Here is a 20,911-nt window from a genome sequence, read left to right as displayed (position 1 = left end):
GCACTATGGGGTTTCAGGCGGCCATAAATCGAAAAACCGACATACTCTAATTATTTTTTTGGTATTTTTTTTTTCAAAATTAAACATTCTAACTAAGAAAAATCCGGAGTTTGAAAGTTGTAGGTTCACAATTCACTGAATTGCAGACCTTCAAAGGCGAAAATGGTAAGAAAAAACATGTTTTTTGACAAAAAAATGATTATTTTTCATAGTTGTACTGTGTAGCTGTTTATGTATTTTTTCCTGCATCATTATATATATTCAGAAAGGTAATTGATTCAACTTTTCAATAACATTTTACAAAACACACTTTTACAGGCTAAAAAAATAAGAAAAATCAAAAAAGATGGATTTTTATTCAAAATTTAGTTTTTTTCAACATTGTTAATGGAGTACTTTTTTTGTGTGCATTTGTGCGATCTGAAAATTTTGCAGCTTAAAATTTGAACCATGTCCTAACTTGTCTCCAAATTTCAAAGTGCACTTTTGTGCACTTTTTGAGTTATGCCATTTTGAACATTTTGATTCATGCAAGAAAATTATTGATTTCGCGTACACGTTTGGTTAAAATCACATTATTTACCTGCGGAGGCAGAAATGACGTTCCTTGATTTGATATTCATGACTTTGTTGGTACGATATAACGAAGCACTATTCTGAAAACGTGAGAACTGCTTTCGAGTATATTTGTAAGAATTACAACATTGCCGAACCATTACATGATCAACTCAGGGAAAAACCACAGAGGAAAAACTACGCATGTTGTTCTGTAGCTTCAAAACGAGGTATACAAAAGCCCATAGAAGAAGTTCATATTTTAAGTAAGAGAGGTGGATTATAACCCAAGAAGAAGGGGAGGGAGATTGAACGTAAATCAGAAACTTTAACATAGCATAAACCGCCATTCCGTGCATCAAATAGACAGAGCAAGAATATTAAAATTCACCACTTTTATGCATGTGGCCTCAAATATATGAAAAAATCGAAAATTAAACTTTTTTTTTGGAAAAAAATATCAAAATTCATATGTTTTCATTATACTAAGTACAAACAACACATTAAAGCAAAAAAATATTTTTGGCCGCTCGCTTATATGGAAATACCCCATAGTGCGGCGGTCCCCATGGAGCAACGGAACGTTGTTATTCCCGGCTGATAAGCCACTGCAGAAAACCGAAGATTTACCGGATCCGGTCACGGAGTAGGATGATAGCAGTTAGCGGGCCCGGTTCGGGAAGCGAGACGTATTTTGATGAACCGAAATCGCGGCGGCAAAGTCGAAAAATACACGAAAAAAGGCGGTCGAAAAAAACAACAACGACCGATTTTTTGTTGTTTTCCTTCTTTGCGGCTGATTTTGACAGTTCGTAACGCATTGGCTGCGGCACGCTACACTCTCAATTGAGTCGGCAACAAAGCGCTTTCGATTTTGGAAGCAATTTCTTCCGCTATCGCAAACATTTTTTCCAGAATCGGAAACATTCTCGATGAATTCGAAAACGAGCAATGTTTATGAATTCGTCGCATGGTTTTTTCGGATTCGCCGGTCGGATTTGGTTCCGTGTGAGAGTCGGTAATGTTGTATAGTAAACAAACTGAAAATAGAACGGGCAGAGCGAGGAACGGGAGAGAGAGAAAATATTTTGCTCCTCTCATTTTTTTGACATTTGCAGGGTTGGATCGACAACAGTAGGAGCCCAGCTGTAAAACAGAAATATAAAGTCCAAAATCAGCTGCAAACCGGCTGTAAATGCGCTTTTGGTGCAATTTTGAAAACATCTTAGCTGTTATGCATAGCACTAAATGCGCTTTTAGTGCTGAATAATTTCCCGTTTTAGTGTTATTTGGTTACTTGGCTAGGCTGGTACATTTGATTTTCCGGTTTATACGCTTAAAACGAGTAAAATGCAATACGTGTGGCCTGGATCAAAACGCCGTGAGGTTGTACAACGAGTACTTCACAGTGTGGTCTAACAATCCAGAAAAGGCCAGGGAAGCTGCAAGGCGATTGGAGTTGGAGATTAGTAAGATCGGTGCCATAGATGAGTTGATTACGGAGTCAGACGACACAGAGGATTCAGGAGAGGGAATAGAGGCAGTGTCAGCAGAAGGCGAATCGTCAGAAAATGAGGACGATGATTTGCCAGCAAAGAAGAAGAAAACGAGTACACCGAAGAAGATTTTGAAAAATAAGAAAACTGGTCCAATAGACACCCAACAGATTGTGGAAATTGTCGTGGACCAGGTTAGCAAACACTTCCAGGACACGGAGAGACCGGCCGGGGCAAATCTAAGAAAATCTTGGTAAATTTAACTAAAAGTATGGGTTAATTTTTTACACAGCTTTTTTTCAACAATCGATTGTTGATTTTGTTAACCCGAAATTGCTGAACACCAGTAACTAAAATTAACTAAAAAAATAGTTGGAATTGCAATTTTTGTTGGTTAAATGGTTGAAAAAAATTCTAGCAGTCGACTGCTAGAATATTTTTTTCAGAAAATTAACTAAAAATTTCTTGTTTTCAGCTGAAATATTGTGGAATATTCTGTTAAAAACTGGCTGGAACATATTTTTCAACTATTTTTCAACAATTTTGTTCGTTGTATCAACCGAAATATTTTTGCATGCGGCAAATTATTAGTGGTTTGTAACAAAACATTTCTTAATTAGACATAATTTATGTAAGTGTTGATATATATTTTCTTTAATTATCTAACGATATAGGCTGGACCGAATTGCTAGCTATATTTTAACTAATGTCTTACTTGAATACAAAAAAAAATTCGTACATGTAGTCAATAATTAGCTGTTGTTAGCAATATTTTTATTGAATTTGCAGTAAATTTTATAATAATGCCTCACAAATTAATGCTGAGTTTTTTTTAGTTTCGCATTTATTCTTCCTAAAAATTTACCGCTTTGTACCAATTTGTTTTTTTTTGCATTACGTTGTTAAATTACTATTAAAAAGCATCAAAACAAATTTTTTTAACTGTTGTTATAAAACATGTAAAGTTTGACTAATGTTTAAAAAAATTACATTGCATTAATCTAAAAAAATATTTTTTTTGTCTGAGTAATCTACCACTTAAACCTGATTATAGGTCTATTGTAGGATTGCCCAATTTTACTGTTGTTGGGCCTTTCTGTTGACTTCGCACGCAAACACCATTGTATTGGGTGAACGCGTGTGTCGACCAGCCGAAAAGCCGTAACTCTTGTAGACCACCTTCCATGCGTTCTTCTTTTGTATTGTGCATCGCTAGAACCAGAGCAGTATTGTATTGCTATATAAGCTCTTCTCAGCGCGCGGCCAAGCTTCTTACACAACACTGCTAGGTTCTGAGCACAACCTTTGCACCGGGTGATAAATGCTAGGCGATTGTTTGCACTCGAAAAACGCTTGAAAGGTTGGGCCGGGGAGCCAAGGATTTGAACCCGAGTTTTTTCACAAGCAGGAATTTGCGTTGTAAAGCAACCGCCTTACTCGCACGGCTGCGGCTCCCTCAAAAAAAAATAATAATAATAATAAAAAAGCATATTACAAATTTCTCGTGAATTCCTTAAAAATAGAAACCGAGCAAAATTTTCACAAAGTTTTAAGCTTATATTTTTATTATGTTGTATAAAATTAAGTGTTGTATTCACTTACCATCACTGTGAAATCATCCGATAAGTCATCATCATCTACAACGGTCTCAGGACACAGAATTTTCACCAAAGTGAACCTTTTGCTGCAAATAAACATTTGGAATTTATTGGTAATTTAATACAAAATTCTTAATTTCGGCTATAAACTGTAAAAAGGAACGTAAATAAATGTAATTATACTGAGGAAAGAAGAAATATCAATAATGCTATAACTTACCAAGCTTGCATTAATTTAACAATTACTTTTGGCAACACACTTTCACTGCATTTGATTCTATTTATACAACGTACTCCGAATCCTGAAATAAATATTTTGAGTTTAACTTACCAGTTTATTGAGCAGACGTATTGCAACAAAACATTCAAGATAATAATTATCTTCTTTTATATATTTTATATATTTTTATTTTTTGATATTTTACTTCATCTCTATTTTTTATGTTGTCATGTGTACGCATTTCTATGTATTTTATAATTGATGATTCTGAAAAAAAAAAATGTTTCATTAAGATTTTATCCGTCGTAAGCACGAAGATTTTTAATGATTCAGTTTTCTAATAAGAATCACATAAGATAAATTATTGTGCAAAAATAAACCCATACTTACTTGGATTAACCAACATTTTGTTAAATTTGCCCGGGCTGCTCTATCCGTGAAGATTCGGCCCGCATTTCCCTTGTATTGCCCTCTCTTTCCATCAAACATTCTTATATGGTGTTCAGCTCACTCGCATTAGAGGTCCTCATGGCGAAGGTCGTCCTGTTGCTCTTCATAGTTTATCACCTGCAAAGAAATCATCAACAAACCTACTCACCAATTCCACCTCCCCAGTTAAGACACTTTGATTTGCCACTTCAACATTAGCCAAATAGTGTAATTTTCACCTTTCACATCCTCTCACTTCACAATTAACAACACAAACTCAACAAATCGACCGCTCTCGTTCGAATCCTGACTTCAAATGACAGACGTAAACAAACCCAAGTTATTCTTTTAAATATTTAACCAATTGTTAATTATATTCAACCAACAATTTTTTTGTTTTTCCTAAAACCAAAGCTAACAGTCGAGCACGTTCATTCGAGTTCGGGAAATCTGTTAGCTTTTTGCCTCTAGCATTTTCAACAAACAGGTTAGTAAATTAATATTAAATTTTAGTTGTTTTAACGGAATATTGGCAGTAACAAGTACGTTTTTGTTACAATTTACGAAAGTAAAATCAACAATTTTAATTGTTAAAATTTCTGGGCACAGTCTCTCCGTGGAGCAGTTCAGAGATCTGATGTTGGATGATCGCTGTATGAGGGGCATTGTAAGCGGAAAGAAGTCTGGGAAAACAAAGGATAGGAAGGGAAATTCCCAGCAAAAGGCAAACGGAAAGTCAAGGGTGGAAAAGCCGCGTAAAGGCTAGTATGCAGATGGGAAGGAATGGGGTCAAGAAACAGCTTTACGAACAGCAGAACAAAGGAGAGGGAGCGATTTCTTGGGGCTTTTCTTCACCCTCTCTGGCTTGCTTGCGCTGCCGCTGCTGCCCATTTGATTTTTTCCTTAACCGGTTCCTTCCGAAGTGCGTATACCGCTTAAAGGTGAAAGGAGATCAAAGAAGAAGCAGCAATCGACTACTGAATCTGAGGAGACGGTATCTAGTGAAGGAGATGACTCGCTAGACAGTTCGGATGATTCGGAGCCCGAACCAAGGCGTGAAAGGAAGCTGCGTAGACCACGTCCGGTATCAGAGTGGAATCTTCGCTACGATGGCAAGGATGATGGGAAACGTTTGAACAAGTTCATTGCTGAGGTTGAAGGTATGGCAGAAGCGGAAAACCTAAGCAAGAGAGCGTTGTTCAAAGAGGCCATTCACCTATTCTCGGGCGAAGTTCGCACCTGGTATATGGAAGGCAAGAAGAACAGGAATTTCACGAATTGGAAGGAGTTATTGGTAGAACTAAAATTCGAGTTTCAACCTCCAGATCTACCATTACGAACAGCAAGCCACATTGAGAAGACAACGCAGATCAGAGAAGTTTTCGGAGTATTACAACGCGATGAAAGAGATTTTCAGTTTCATGGCAAGGCAGCCATCAGAAGATCGGAAGTTCGACATCGTGTACCGGAACTTACGCGCAGATTATCGTAGCGCGCTTCTTGTGAAAGAAATAAAAACGTTACGATTGTTGAAGGTTTGGGGACGCAAGCTGGACGCTGCCAACTGGTTCCTGTATCGCGGTAGAAGACGGGATCGGCGCAAAAGTCGTCACAGGTGAACGAAGTCTACCAAAGCTCGTCACCGAAGTTCTACAAGCCGCAGCCGAAGCCGGATTGGAAGCCGAAGGGTACCGGAAACAAACCAGGTTGGAGCGATAACAGGAAGCAGTCAGACCATCCGAGGAAACCGACAGAGAACAAGAACGAGAAGTCTTCACAACCTGGACCCACTAAAACCCAACAACAACCAGGAAATAGTAGAGCAACGCTGGAAGAGCGTGTGGTTCGACATCGAGTACCGGACAGTACGGTGTGTTACAACTGTCGCGGGAAGTATCATCACTTCAAAGCGTGCTTGAAGGAGCGGGAACTGTTTTGTGCGGTGTGTGGATTTTATGGCTTTACACACGAGAACTGCCCGTTTTGTGCAAAAAACGGTCGCAAGTCGGCGTAGGAGGTCGTCGCCGAGTGCGATTCAGAAGACCTCAGACAGTTTTTATCCCAGCTAACGCAGAAGTAGAAGAATTGATAGTAGAGGTGGAGGGTGACAACAGACCGTTTGTGACCGTTGATGTGATGGGGTTGAAGGTGACCGGACTATTAGATAGTGGAGCTCAAGTTTCGATACTTGGAGCGGAAGGAGACCACATGCTGAGGAAGCTGAATCTTCGGGAATTTGGTTCCGAGAGGAAGCTTTTCTCTGCAGGTGGCGATGAGTTAGTAGTACGAGGATATGTACACCTACCAAACACATTCAACGGCACGACGAGGCTAGTCACCACTCTTATTTCACCCACTCTCAATAGAAAAATGATTTTGGGAAGGAATTTCTGGCGTCAGTTTGGGATAGAACCAACAGTTGCGGATGCTCAAGTAGAAGAGATCGAAGAAGCACAGCTGGAAGAAGAACCGTTGTCGGCCGCACAGCAGGCCCAACTGGCAGTAATCAAAAAGGATTTTAAGGCTTTTGAAGAAGGACAAACTCTTGAGACTACACCGCTGATTACTCACAAGATAGAGTTCCTGGAGGAGTACGAGCATGCTGACCCGGTTCGTCTCAACCCGTATCCGTGGTCACCGGAAGTGCAGAAGCATGTTAACAGTGAACTAGATAAGTGGATTGAAGCGGGGGTGGTGGAGAGATCGACCAGCGACTGGGCACTACTCATCGTGCCGGTCGTGAAGAAGAGCGAGGTTGACACTGGAGAGACACAGATGAAAGTGAGGATGTGTCTGGACGCGCGCAAGCTGAACGAAAGGACTCAGAGGGATGCCTACCCTCTACCACACCAGGATCGCATACTTGGCCGATTAGGGAAGTCACGGTTCGTATCCACTATCGACCTTTCAAAGGCATTTTGGCAAGTTCCGTTAGACCCGGAGTCGCGCAAGTATACAGCTTTCCGGGTGTTCGGCAGAGGGTTGTTCCAGTTTACCCGACTTCCATTTGGTCTTGTCAATAGTCCTGCGACGTTGTCCAGGCTTATGGACAGGGTCTTGGGGTACGGTGAACTGGAACCGAACGTGTTCGTCTATTTAGACGATATCGTCATAGCAAACGACACGTTCGAGGATCACCTCCGATGCCTCAGAGAAGTGGCAAAACGGTTGAAGGCAGCGAATCTGTCCATAAACGTAGAAAAATCGAAGTTTTGCGTTCCAGAGCTTCCTTATTTAGGCTTCATTTTGTCTAAGGAAGGAGTCCGGCCGAATCCCGACAAAGTTGAGGCGATAATAAATTTTGAACGGCCGTCATCTGTATGAGTAGAAACTTGCAACAGAGCCCACAAAAGACCCGGGGGTCGTTAAAGTGGATTGCTTTACTTTTGGCCGTCATCTGTGCGGTCATTGCGAAGGTTTTTAGGCATGGTGAATTATAAAACGGCAGAAGGCGCGTTCGTCGAGTTGAAGCAGCGGCTAATCTCTGCGCCGATCTTGGCCAACCCGAACTTCGAGCTACCTTTCACCGTGCAGACCGACGCCAGCGACAGCGCGATAGCAGGTGTATTGACGCAGGAGCACGACGGAGTTGAGCACATGATAGCGTACTTCTCCCGGAAGCTGACCACTCCGCAACGGTCGTGGAAAGCAGCCGAGAAGGAGGGTCTCGCGGCATTGGAAGCAATTGAGAAGTTCCGGCCGTATATCGAGGGAACGCAGTTCACGCTGATTACGGACTCGTCGGCGTTGTCATTCATAACACAGCGTAACAAATTTTTTTTTTTTTATTAGCAGGACGATTAAAAAAACTCCCCGAGGGATCGGCTTCCTGAACACAATGCAACCTGCTGGCCCATGTCTTAATTGTTACCCTAGCTCGAGATATTCAATGCAGAAGTTTTGCATATGAATCACCCCCCGTCGATTTTTTTTATTTTGTTTTCACTGTAACTTAAGTTCTATTAGGTCTTTTTAGATGCTTCTGGTGTCATTAGACGGTAAATTGTTAGAAAAACCCAAAATATGGTCCCATTGGTCGGTTCCCGTAACGGGTTCCGGTGGAAATCCGGATTAATGGCCAAAATTGTGCGAAATCTTCAAAATGTTGAAATTTGTTGCTCTTTATGCGAAAAAAACATACTATTGCTTCAAATAATCAATACAAACTCAAAAAATGGTTTGTCCAAGCATATCCGAAGGTGTTTTATCAAAAATGTGGCCATTGAGAACCGGTTCTGACCAATCCGGATCCGGAAACTAGAAAACATTTAAGCAGTTTTTTTTTTCAAAATTCCTATGTGTCAGATAATTTAGAAAAACAAATGTGGTGTTGAAGCATTTTTTGCTACTCTATATTTTCAGAATCCCAAAATATGGCCAAGGGGCCAATGGGAACCTGTTCTGACTGTCCCGGATCCGGAAAACAGTGGTCACATGACATTTTTATTGAATTTATTAAAAAGTTGTTTTAGTTACCAGAATTTCAAAATTCCTTGAAAAAAAAATCTGATTTTATTTATAGCCAGAATCAGAAATGTGGCCATCGGGAATCTATTCAAAATATTCCGGATCATGGAACCAGTGGACACTTGACAATTTTATTTAAAATTAAAAAAAAATTAAGTTTATTTTTTTTAAATTAATCTAAATTTCATCAAAATCAGATTCAGACATGTAGCCAAATGGCAAACCGGACCCTGTTTATATATTCCGGATCAGGGAACCAGTGGACAAAATTCAAGATTCCTGGAAAACAAATCAGATCAGAAATTTGGCCGAGTGGCCTACCGGAACATGTTTTAAATGTTGAGCAATTCTCTGAGATTTCGGTCACTCGATTTTTTTTGTATTTTTTAATCCGGCTGAAACTTTTTTGGTGCCTTCGGTATGCCCAGAGAAGCCATTTTGCATCATTAGTTTGTCCATATAATTTTCCATACAAATTTGGCAGCTGTCCATACAAAAATGATATGTGAAAATTCAAAAAACTGTATCTTTTGAAGGAATTTTTTGATCGATTTGGTGTCTTCGGCAAAGTTGTAGGTATGGATATGGACTACACTGAAAAAAATTGATACACGGTAAAAAAAAATTTGGTGATTTTTAATTTAACTTTTTGTCACTAAAACTTGATTTGCAAAAAAACACTATTTTTATTTTTTTTCATTTTTTGATATGTTTTAGAGGACATAAAATGCCAACTTTTCAGAAATTTCCAGAATGGGCAAAAAATCTTTGACCGAGTTATGATTTTTTGAATCAATACAGATTTTTTCAAAAAATCGAAATATTGGTCGCAAAAATTTTTCAACTTCATTTTTCGATGTAAAATCGAATTTGCAATCAAAAAGTACTTTAGTGAATTTTTGATAAAGTGCACCGTTTTCAAGTTATAACCATTTTTAGGTAACTTTTTTGAAAATAGTCGCAGTTTTTTCATTTTTTAAAAATAGTGCCCATGTTTGCCCACTTTTGGAAAAAAATATTTTTGGACAACTGAGAAAATTCTCTATATTTTGCTTTTTCGGACTTTGTTGATACGACCCATAGTTGCTGAGTTACTGCCATGCAAAGGTTAAAAAACAGGAAAATTGATGTTTTCTAAGTCTCACCCAAACAACCCACCATTTTCTAATGTCGATATCTCAGCAACTATAGGTCCTATTCAGAATGTTAATATATGAAACATTTGTGAAATTTTTCGATCTTTTCAAAAAAAATATTTTCAAAATTTTCAAATCAAGACTAACATTTCAAACGGGCCAAACGTTCAATATTACGCCCATTTAAAATGTTAGTCTTGATTTAACATTTTTGAAAATATTTTTTTCGAAAAGATCGGAAAATTTCACGAATGTTTCATGTTTTATCATTGTAAATCGGACCTATAGTTGCTGAGATATCGACATTAGAAAATGGTGGGTTGTTTGGGTGAGACTTAGAAAACATCAATTTTCCTGTTTTTTAACCTTTGCATGGCAGTAACTCAGCAACTATGGGTCGTATCAACAAAGTCCGAAAAAGCAAAATATAGAGAATTTTCTCAGCTGTCCAAAAATATTTTTTCCAAAAGTGGGCAAACATGGGCACTATTTTTAAAAAATGAAAAACTGCGACTATTTTCAAAAAAGTTACCTAAAAATGGTTATAACTTGAAAACGGTGCACTTTATCAAAAATTCACTAAAGTACTTTTTGATTGCAAATTCGATTTTACATCGAAAAATGAAGTTGAAAAATTTTTGCGACCAATATTTCGATTTTTTTGAAAAAATCTGTATTGATTCAAAAAATAATAACTCGGTCAAAGATTTTTTGCCCATTCTGGAAATTTCTGAAAAGTTGGCATTTTATGTCCTCTAAAACATATCAAAAAATGAAAAAAATTAAAAATAGTGTTTTTTTGCAAATCAAGTTTTAGTGACAAAAAGTTAAATTAAAAATCACCAATTTTTTTTTTACCGTGTATCAATTTTTTTCAGTGTAGTCCATATCCATACCTACAACTTTGCCGAAGACACCAAATCGATCAAAAAATTCCTTCAAAAGATACATATTTTTGAATAGTCACATATCATTTTTGTATGGACAGCTGCCCAATTTGTATGGAAAATTATATGGACAAACTAATGATGCAAAATGGCTTCTTTGGGCATACCGAAGGCACCAAAAAAGTTTCAGCCGGATTAAAAAATACAAAAATTAAAATTAAAGAAAAAAGACCGATTTCGTAGAGAACTGCTCTGTTGTTAAAATATTGTCAAATATTTTAGTTAAGAAATTTTCAGGATTCCTTAAAATGAATCTGAATTTATTTAAAATCAGATTTATAAATGTGGCAAATGGGAACCTGTTCGAAATTATCCGGATAAAGAAACCAGATGACACTTGACATTTTAATTAAATTTATTTTTAAAAAATACTGGATTTATAAGATTCCTGTTCTAAAATCAGAATTTATTTCAAAAATTTTGACATTATAATTTAATTTGTTTTAAAACATAGTAACTGGATTTATAAGATTCCTGTAAAAAATATGATTTTTTTTTATATCAGATTCCGAAATGTTGCCAAATGGCCAATGGGAACCTGTTCTAAATAATCCGGAACAGGAAACCAGTGGACACTTGACATTTTAATTAAATTTATTTAAAAAAATAAACATAGTCACCGGATTTTTAAAATTCCTTGCAAAATTCTGAATTATTTAAAAATTATTTTGACAATTTAATTTCATTTATTTTAAAAACATAGTAACTGGATTTATCAGATTCTTCGAAAAATCTAAATTTATTTAAAATCATTTTGAAATTTTAATTCAATTTATTTCTAAAAATAGTTACTGGACTTAACAGATTTCTGGAAAAAAAATCTGAATTTATTTAAAATCAGAATCAGAAATGTGGCCAAATGGCCAATTGGAACCTGTTCTAAATAATCCGGATCATAAAACCAGTTGACACTTGACATTTTAAATAAATTTATTTTAAAAAAATACTGGATTTATAAGGTTCCTGCTGAAAAATCTGAATTTATTTAAAATTATTTTGACATTTTAGTTAAATTTATTTAAAAACGTAGTTACTGGATTTATAAAATTCTGAATTAATTTAAAATAATTTTGAAATTTTAATTAAATTTATTTTTAAAAATAGTTACTGGACTTAACAGATTCCTGAAAAAATCTGTTTTTATTTCAAATCAGAATCAGAAATGGGTCAAATGGCTAATGGGAACCTGTTCTAAATAATCCGGATCAGGAAACTAGTGGACACTAGGCATTTTAATTAAATTTATTTAAAAAAAACATAGTTACTGGATTTATAAGATTCTTCAAAAAATCTGAATTTATTTAAAATCATTTTGAAATTTTAATTCAATTTATTTCTAAAAATAGTTACTGGACTTAACAGATTCCTGAAAAAATCAGAATTTATTTAAAATCAGAATCTGATGTGTGGCCAAATGGCCAATTGGAACCTGTTCTAAATAATCCGTTCATGAAACCAGTGGACACTTGACATTTTAATTACATTTATTTAAAAAAAAACTGGATTTATAGGATTCCTGCTAAAAGAACAGAATTTATTTAAAATTATTTTGACATTTTGGTTAAATTTATTTAAAAACATAGTTACTTGATTCATAAGACTCCTTGACAAATTCTGACATTACTTAAAATTATTTTGACAAATTAATTAAATTCATTTAAAAAAACATAGTTACTGGATTTATAAGATTCTTCTAAAAATCTGAATTTATTTAAAATCATTTTGAAGTTTTAATTCAATTTATTTCTAAAAATAGGTACTGGACTTAACAGATTCCTGAAAAAATCAGAATTTATTTAAAATCAGAATCTGATGTGTGACCAAATGGCCAATTGGAACCTGTTCTAAATAATCCGTTCATGAAACCAGTTGACACTTGACATTTTAATTAAATTTATTAAAAAAAAATTACTGGATTTATAAGATTCCTGTTAAAAAAACAGAACTGATTTTTTTTTTTTTTTACATTTAAGTTAAATTTATTTTAAAACATAGTTACTTGATTTATAAGAGTCCCTGGAAAATTCTGACTTTACTTAAAATTATTTTGACAAATTAATCAAATTTATTTAAAAAACATAGTTACTGGATTTATAAGATTCTTCGAAAAATCTGAATTTATTCAAAATCATTTTGAAATTTTAATTAAATTTATTTTTAAAAATAGTTACTGGACTTAACAGATTCCTGAAAAAAATCTGTTTTTATTTAAAATCAGAATCAGAAATGGGTCAAATGGCTAATGGGAACCTGTTCTGAATAATTCAGATCAGGAAACAAGTGGACACTTGACATTTTAATCAAATTAAAAAAAAATACTAGATTCCTGTTTAAATAAAACAGATTTTATTTAAAATTATTTTTGAAATTTCAATTGAATTTATTTAAATAAATAGTATTTGGACTTAACAGATTCCTGGAAAAAAACTGAATTAATTTCAAATTAGAATCTGATGTGGTGCCAAATGGCCAATTGGAACCTGTTCTAAATAATCCGGATCATGAAACCAGTTGACACTTGACATTTTAATTAAATTTATAAAAAAAAAAATACTGGATTTATAAGATTCCTGTTAAAAAAAACAGAACTGATTAAATTTTTTTTTTACATTTAAGTTAAATTTATTTTAAAACATAGTTACTTGATTTGACTTTACTTAAAATTATTTTGACAAATTAATCAAATTTATTTAAAAAAACATAGTTACTGGATTTATCAGATTCTTCGAAAAATCTGAATTTATTTAAAATCATTAAAAATAGTTACTGGACTTAACAGATTCCTGAAAAAAATCTGTTTTTATTTAAAATCAGAATCAGAAATGGGTCAAATGGCCAATTGGAACCTGTTCTAAATAATCCGGATCATGAAACCAGTTGACACTTGACGTTTTAATTAAATGTTTTTTAAAAAAATACTGGATTTATAAGATTCGTGTTAAAAAAACAGAATTTGTTTAAAATTATTTTGACATTTTAGTTAAATTTATTTAAAAACATAGTTACTTGATTTATAAGAGTCATAGCATAGCATAGCATTGGTGTCTACCCGTAGCTGCTACTTCGTTATTGACCAGGACCCCCAAACATTGCTCCGTGGACCACAGATGAAAAGTAGGAACCAATCATCACCCCTTCGCAATATTCAAAGGTCCCTATTATGCTGATCAATACCGACGCCGGCCACGACCAGAGGTAAGACACGGGGAAGTGGATGGGAATGTTAGTCCGATACTTGAGTGATGGGACCGCCAAATCGACTGCGTCTCCGACAAAGTATCACATGAGTTTTGAGGGGTTAGTAAGATGGGTATGAGGTCAGGATTCACTGTGGTAGGTGATGCGACCATAAGCAATTTGTTTATCGGTTGAAATTTTAAAAATCTTAGGCAGCCGGCTGCGGAAAGATAGCTATCTAGGGATTTAAATATAGTATTAATTCGACCGCGATTCTCCAGAAATTTTCCGTCGGCGTGCCTTCCGATCAACGGTGATGTAAGAAGGGCTTCATTTATTGAAATGATTATTGAAATGATATAGAAAGGGCTTAATCCAGCAATACGACTTGCTAGTCTCAAAAAAAAATAGGTACGTTTTTATAGAAAACTAGAAATAGAGAACAACACAAAAAAACTCATCGGCCAACGAACGCGAGTGGAAAAAAAAAACAATAAAAAAAAACAGAACTGCGCGTCCCGAAAAGCACCACACTACTGATGCCATTATTTAATTATAATAGCCAATCACCCCATGCTCTCGAACAGCGACACAAAAGAGACGGAAAATAACACGAAAAAACAGGACTGCGCGTCCACACAGGCACCGCACTACTGATGCCATTATTTAATTATAATAGCCAATCACCCCATGCTCTCGAACAGCGACACAAAAGAGACGGAAAATAACACGAAAAAACAGGACTGCGCGTCCACACAGGCACCGCACTACTGATGCCATTATTTAATTATAATAGCCAATTACCCCATGCTCTCGAACAGCGACACAAAAGAGACGGAAAATAACACGAAAAAACAGGACTGCGCGTCCACACAGGCACCGCACTACTGATGCCATTATTTAATTATAATAGCCAATCACCCCATGCTCTCGAACAGCGACACAAAAGAGACGGAAAATAACACGAAAAAACAGGACTGCGCGTCCACACAGGCACCGCACTACTGATGCCATTATTTAATTATAATAGCCAATCACCCCATGCTCTCGAACAGCGACACAAAAGAGACGGAAAATAACACGAAGAAACAGGACTGCGCGTCCACACAGGCACCGCACTACTGATGCCATTATTTAATTATAATAGCCAATCACCCCATGCTCTCGAACAGCGACACAAAAGAGACGAAAAATAACACGAAAAAACAGGACTGCGCGTCCACACATGCACCGCACTACTGATGCCATTATTTAATTATAATAGCCAATCACCCCATGCTCTCGAACAGCGACACAAAAGAGACGGAAAATAACACGAAAAAACAGGACTGCGCGTCCACACAGGCACCGCACTACTGATGCCATTATTTAATTATAATAGCCAATCACCCCATGCTCTCGAACAGCGACACAAAAGAGACGGAAAATAACACGAAAAAACAGGACTGCGCGTCCACACAGGCACCGCACTACCCTGACTGAAAAGTCCGTCGGACATCCGTCGTTTGTCGTCCGTGCAATCGTACGACGTCGCACGACAATGTCGTGTGACTTTCGCACGAATGTCATACGTTTTTGCACCAAAATGTCGTATTTGTCGTGCGATCGATCATCGAAATTGTTCGACATTGTCGTACGACATTCGACCGACGTTGCACGGTTTTGTTATTTAGGTTGTCGTGCCTTTGTCGTGTGCTGTTTTTATCGTGTTTTTAGGTTATGTTGCAGTAAAAATAAACGTTTTTTTTTATTTTTAATTATTATTAGATGTATTTTTTCCGTAAATTAAACTTATTCACTCGATTTCACAAACATTCATTAATTTTACTTATTGTGTGTCGCGATCTTCACGTGGTTTTTGGCGTTGTCTTCCGGTTGGCCTTTCAGCTCATCTCGTCGCTTCGGCATCTTGGCCGGACTTTGTTAGCCATCTTTTGGAGTCAACACCAGCGTGTAGATACGGCACTGGAGCGGCGCTTCCATTCAATTCCCACAGATTGATGGCCTACGGGACAACGTTGGTTTACGCACTTCTGGTGCAGGTGTTTTTGCGATCGTTACAGCTTCCGTTCCGTGGGACAACACGGAAACGCTGGGTTGTCAGCAGGATTCGATTGGAATATTTTTGGTTACCTGAAAAAAGATTACGTCATTCGGCTAAATCATCCAAAAACATAACTAGAAATGTAAAATTTAACCTTCAATGTAAAATAAAAAAAATGTAGTCAATTTAAACTTGTAAATTTGTAGGAAAAAAATTGTTTAACACAACAACAAAAATTCAAACATTTTTAATTTCAGATAAAAAATCAACATCAACGCATGTTGATTTTTTATCAAAAATTTGTATGGAGAATTTTGTTTTCTTTTTTAATTTAAAGTGCATGTGTTTCTTGGGACTCTGAAGTCCTTGCTTTAAAAAAGCAATGAACTTTAAAGTTTTTAAACAATTTTGAAATGTTTTAATGTTAGAATCGTTAAAATTTAAAATATCTGAATATTTTTAAAATAATAATAAAATCTTTGATATTTTGAAAAATTATAATTTTATAATTTTATAATTTTATAATTTTATAATTTTATAATTTTATAATTTTATAATTTTATAATTTTATAATTTTATAATTTTATAATTTTATAATTTTATAATTTTATAATTTTATAATTTTATAATTTTATAATTTTATAATTTTATAATTTTATAATTTTATAATTTTATAATTTTATAATTTTATAATTTTATAATTTTATAATTTTATAATTTTATAATTTTATAATTTTATAATTTTATAATTTTATAATTTTATAATTTTATAATTTTATAATTTTATAATTTTATAATTTTATAATTTTATAATTTTATAATTTTATAATTTTATAATTTTATAATTTTATAATTTTATAATTTTATAATTTTATAATTTTATAATTTTATAATTTTATAATTTTATAATTTTATAATTTTATAATTTTATAATTTTATAATTTTATAATTTTATAATTTTATAATTTTATAATTTTATAATTTTATAATTTTATAATTTTATAATTTTATAATTTTATAATTTTATAATTTTATAATTTTATAATTTTATAATTTTATAATTTTATAATTTTATAATTTTATAATTTTATAATTTTATAATTTTATAATTTTATAATTTTATAATTTTATAATTTTATAATTTTATAATTTTATAATTTTATAATTTTATAATTTTATAATTTTATAATTTTATAATTTTATAATTTTATAATTTTATAATTTTATAATTTTATAATTTTATAATTTTATAATTTTATAATTTTATAATTTTATAATTTTATAATTTTATAATCTTATAATTTTATAATTTTATAATTTTATAATTTTATAATTTTATAATTTTATAATTTTATAATTTTATAATTTTTATAATTTTATAATTTTATAATTTTATAATTTTATAATTTTATAATTTTATAATTTTATAATTTTATAATTTTATAATTTTATAATTTTATAATTTTATAATTTTATAATTTTATAATTTTATAATTTTATAATTTTATAATTTTATAATTTTATAATTTTATAATTTTATAATTTTATAATTTTATAATTTTATAATTTTATAATTTTATAATTTTATAATTTTATAATTTTATAATTTTATAATTTTATAATTTTATAATTTTATAATTTTATAATTTTATAATTTTATAATTTTATAATTTTATAATTTTATAATTTTATAATTTTATAATTTTATAATTTTATAATTTTATAATTTTATAATTTTATAATTTTATAATTTTATAATTTTATAATTTTATAATTTTATAATTTTATAATTTTATAATTTTATAATTTTATAATTTTATAATTTTATAATTTTATAATTTTATAATTTTATAATTTTATAATTTTATAATTTTATAATTTTATAATTTTATAATTTTATAATTTTATAATTTTATAATTTTATAATTTTATAATTTTATAATTTTATAATTTTATAATTTTATAATTTTATAATTTTATAATTTTATAATTTTATAATTTTATAATTTTATAATTTTATAATTTTATAATTTTATAATTTTATAATTTTATAATTTTATAATTTTATAATTTTATAATTTTATAATTTTATAATTTTATAATTTTATAATTTTATAATTTTATAATTTTATAATTTTATAATTTTATAATTTTATAATTTTATAATTTTATAATTTTATAATTTTATAATTTTATAATTTTATAATTTTATAATTTTATAATTTTATAATTTTATAATTTTATAATTTTATAATTTTATAATTTTATAATTTTATAATTTTATAATTTTATAATTTTATAATTTTATAATTTTATAATTTTATAATTTTATAATTTTATAATTTTATAATTTTATAATTTTATAATTTTATAATTTTATAATTTTATAATTTTATAATTTTATAATTTTATAATTTTATAATTTTATAATTTTATAATTTTATAATTTTATAATTTTATAATTTTATAATTTTATAATTTTATAATTTTATAATTTTATAATTTTATAATTTTATAATTTTATAATTTTATAATTTTATAATTTTATAATTTTATAATTTTATAATTTTATAATTTTATAATTTTATAATTTTATAATTTTATAATTTTATAATTTTATAATTTTATAATTTTATAATTTTATAATTTTATAATTTTATAATTTTATAATTTTATAATTTTATAATTTTATAATTTTATAATTTTATAATTTTATAATTTTATAATTTTATAATTTTATAATTTTATAATTTTATAATTTTATAATTTTATAATTTTATAATTTTATAATTTTATAATTTTATAATTTTATAATTTTATAATTTTATAATTTTATAATTTTATAATTTTATAATTTTATAATTTTATAATTTTATAATTTTATAATTTTATAATTTTATAATTTTATAATTTTATAATTTTATAATTTTATAATTTTATAATTTTATAATTTTATAATTTTATAATTTTATAATTTTATAATTTTATAATTTTATAATTTTATAATTTTATAATTTTATAATTTTATAATTTTATAATTTTATAATTTTATAATTTTATAATTTTATAATTTTATAATTTTATAATTTTATAATTTTATAATTTTATAATTTTATAATTTTATAATTTTATAATTTTATAATTTTATAATTTTATAATTTTATAATTTTATAATTTTATAATTTTATAATTTTATAATTTTATAATTTTATAATTTTATAATTTTATAATTTTATAATTTTATAATTTTATAATTTTATAATTTTATAATTTTATAATTTTATAATTTTATAATTTTATAATTTTATAATTTTATAATTTTATAATTTTATAATTTTATAATTTTATAATTTTATAATTTTATAATTTTATAATTTTATAATTTTATAATTTTATAATTTTATAATTTTATAATTTTATAATTTTATAATTTTATAATTTTATAATTTTATAATTTTATAATTTTATAATTTTATAATTTTATAATTTTATAATTTTATAATTTTATAATTTTATAATTTTATAATTTTATAATTTTATAATTTTATAATTTTATAATTTTATAATTTTATAATTTTATAATTTTATAATTTTATAATTTTATAATTTTATAATTTTATAATTTTATAATTTTATAATTTTATAATTTTATAATTTTATAATTTTATAATTTTATAATTTTATAATTTTATAATTTTATAATTTTATAATTTTATAATTTTATAATTTTATAATTTTATAATTTTATAATTTTATAATTTTATAATTTTATAATTTTATAATTTTATAATTTTATAATTTTATAATTTTATAATTTTATAATTTTATAATTTTATAATTTTATAATTTTATAATTTTATAATTTTATAATTTTATAATTTTATAATTTTATAATTTTATAATTTTATAATTTTATAATTTTATAATTTTATAATTTTATAATTTTATAATTTTATAATTTTATAATTTTATAATTTTATAATTTTATAATTTTATAATTTTATAATTTTATAATTTTATAATTTTATAATTTTATAATTTTATAATTTTATAATTTTATAATTTTATAATTTTATAATTTTATAATTTTATAATTTTATAATTTTATAATTTTATAATTTTATAATTTTATAATTTTATAATTTTATAATTTTATAATTTTATAATTTTATAATTTTATAATTTTATAATTTTATAATTTTATAATTTTATAATTTTATAATTTTATAATTTTATAATTTTATAATTTTATAATTTTATAATTTTATAATTTTATAATTTTATAATTTTATAATTTTATAATTTTATAATTTTATAATTTTATAATTTTATAATTTTATAATTTTATAATTTTATAATTTTATAATTTTATAATTTTATAATTTTATAATTTTATTTTCATGTTTTCAAAGTCAAACTAAAAAGTGACAAACTGTCACTTTTAACATGGGGCTCACGCACACTATCAAAACAAATGTTTGGCAGTGTGTGTGAACTTCTTATAAAAGGGGTGTCAAACTAAAAAGTGACCTCGTTCGTTTGACAACAGTTGGTGTCAAACCATCGGGGTTTGAGTGTAGTGTTAAAAGATAACCAAGATAACCAAAGAAATAAACAGAATTGAATTGAATAGAAATAATTTTATAATTTTTATATATTTTGAATTTTTATCATATTTTTGAACGAAACCATACCTTTTAATTGTATTATTTTATATTTATTAGAATCTTAGAAAATTTTAATTGTGGAATTGAAAAGATTCAGAATTGAAAAAATAGAATATTATTGTTTAGAATTTGTGATGGTTTCAGGTTTTTAATTCTCCAGTCCCCCCCCCCCCAC

At 29.2% G+C, this 20,911-nt stretch overlaps 2 protein-coding genes across 2 annotated transcripts in view; one reads left to right on the top strand and one right to left on the bottom strand.

The window, feature by feature from the left end:
- LOC120430815 (uncharacterized) overlaps positions 1–6,312 on the top strand; it is a 9,428-nt gene extending 3,116 nt beyond the window's left edge. The window contains exons 2-3 of the mRNA XM_052711697.1: positions 5,240–5,592; positions 5,884–6,312. Of these exons, the coding sequence (XP_052567657.1) occupies positions 5,240–5,592; positions 5,884–6,312 (782 nt within the window). The remainder of the gene's footprint in view (positions 1–5,239; positions 5,593–5,883) is intronic.
- The window catches only part of LOC128093590 (uncharacterized), a 435,512-nt gene that overhangs the window by 12,641 nt on the left and 401,960 nt on the right, over positions 1–20,911 (bottom strand). The gene's annotated exons all lie outside the window — the stretch shown is intronic.

The sequence above is a fragment of the Culex pipiens genome, chromosome 1 (assembly GCF_016801865.2).
Source record: "Culex pipiens pallens isolate TS chromosome 1, TS_CPP_V2, whole genome shotgun sequence".
Lineage (NCBI taxonomy): Eukaryota > Metazoa > Arthropoda > Insecta > Diptera > Culicidae > Culex > Culex pipiens.
The sequence above is the reverse complement of the archived record's forward strand: the minus strand, read 5'-3'. Positions and strand labels throughout refer to the sequence as shown.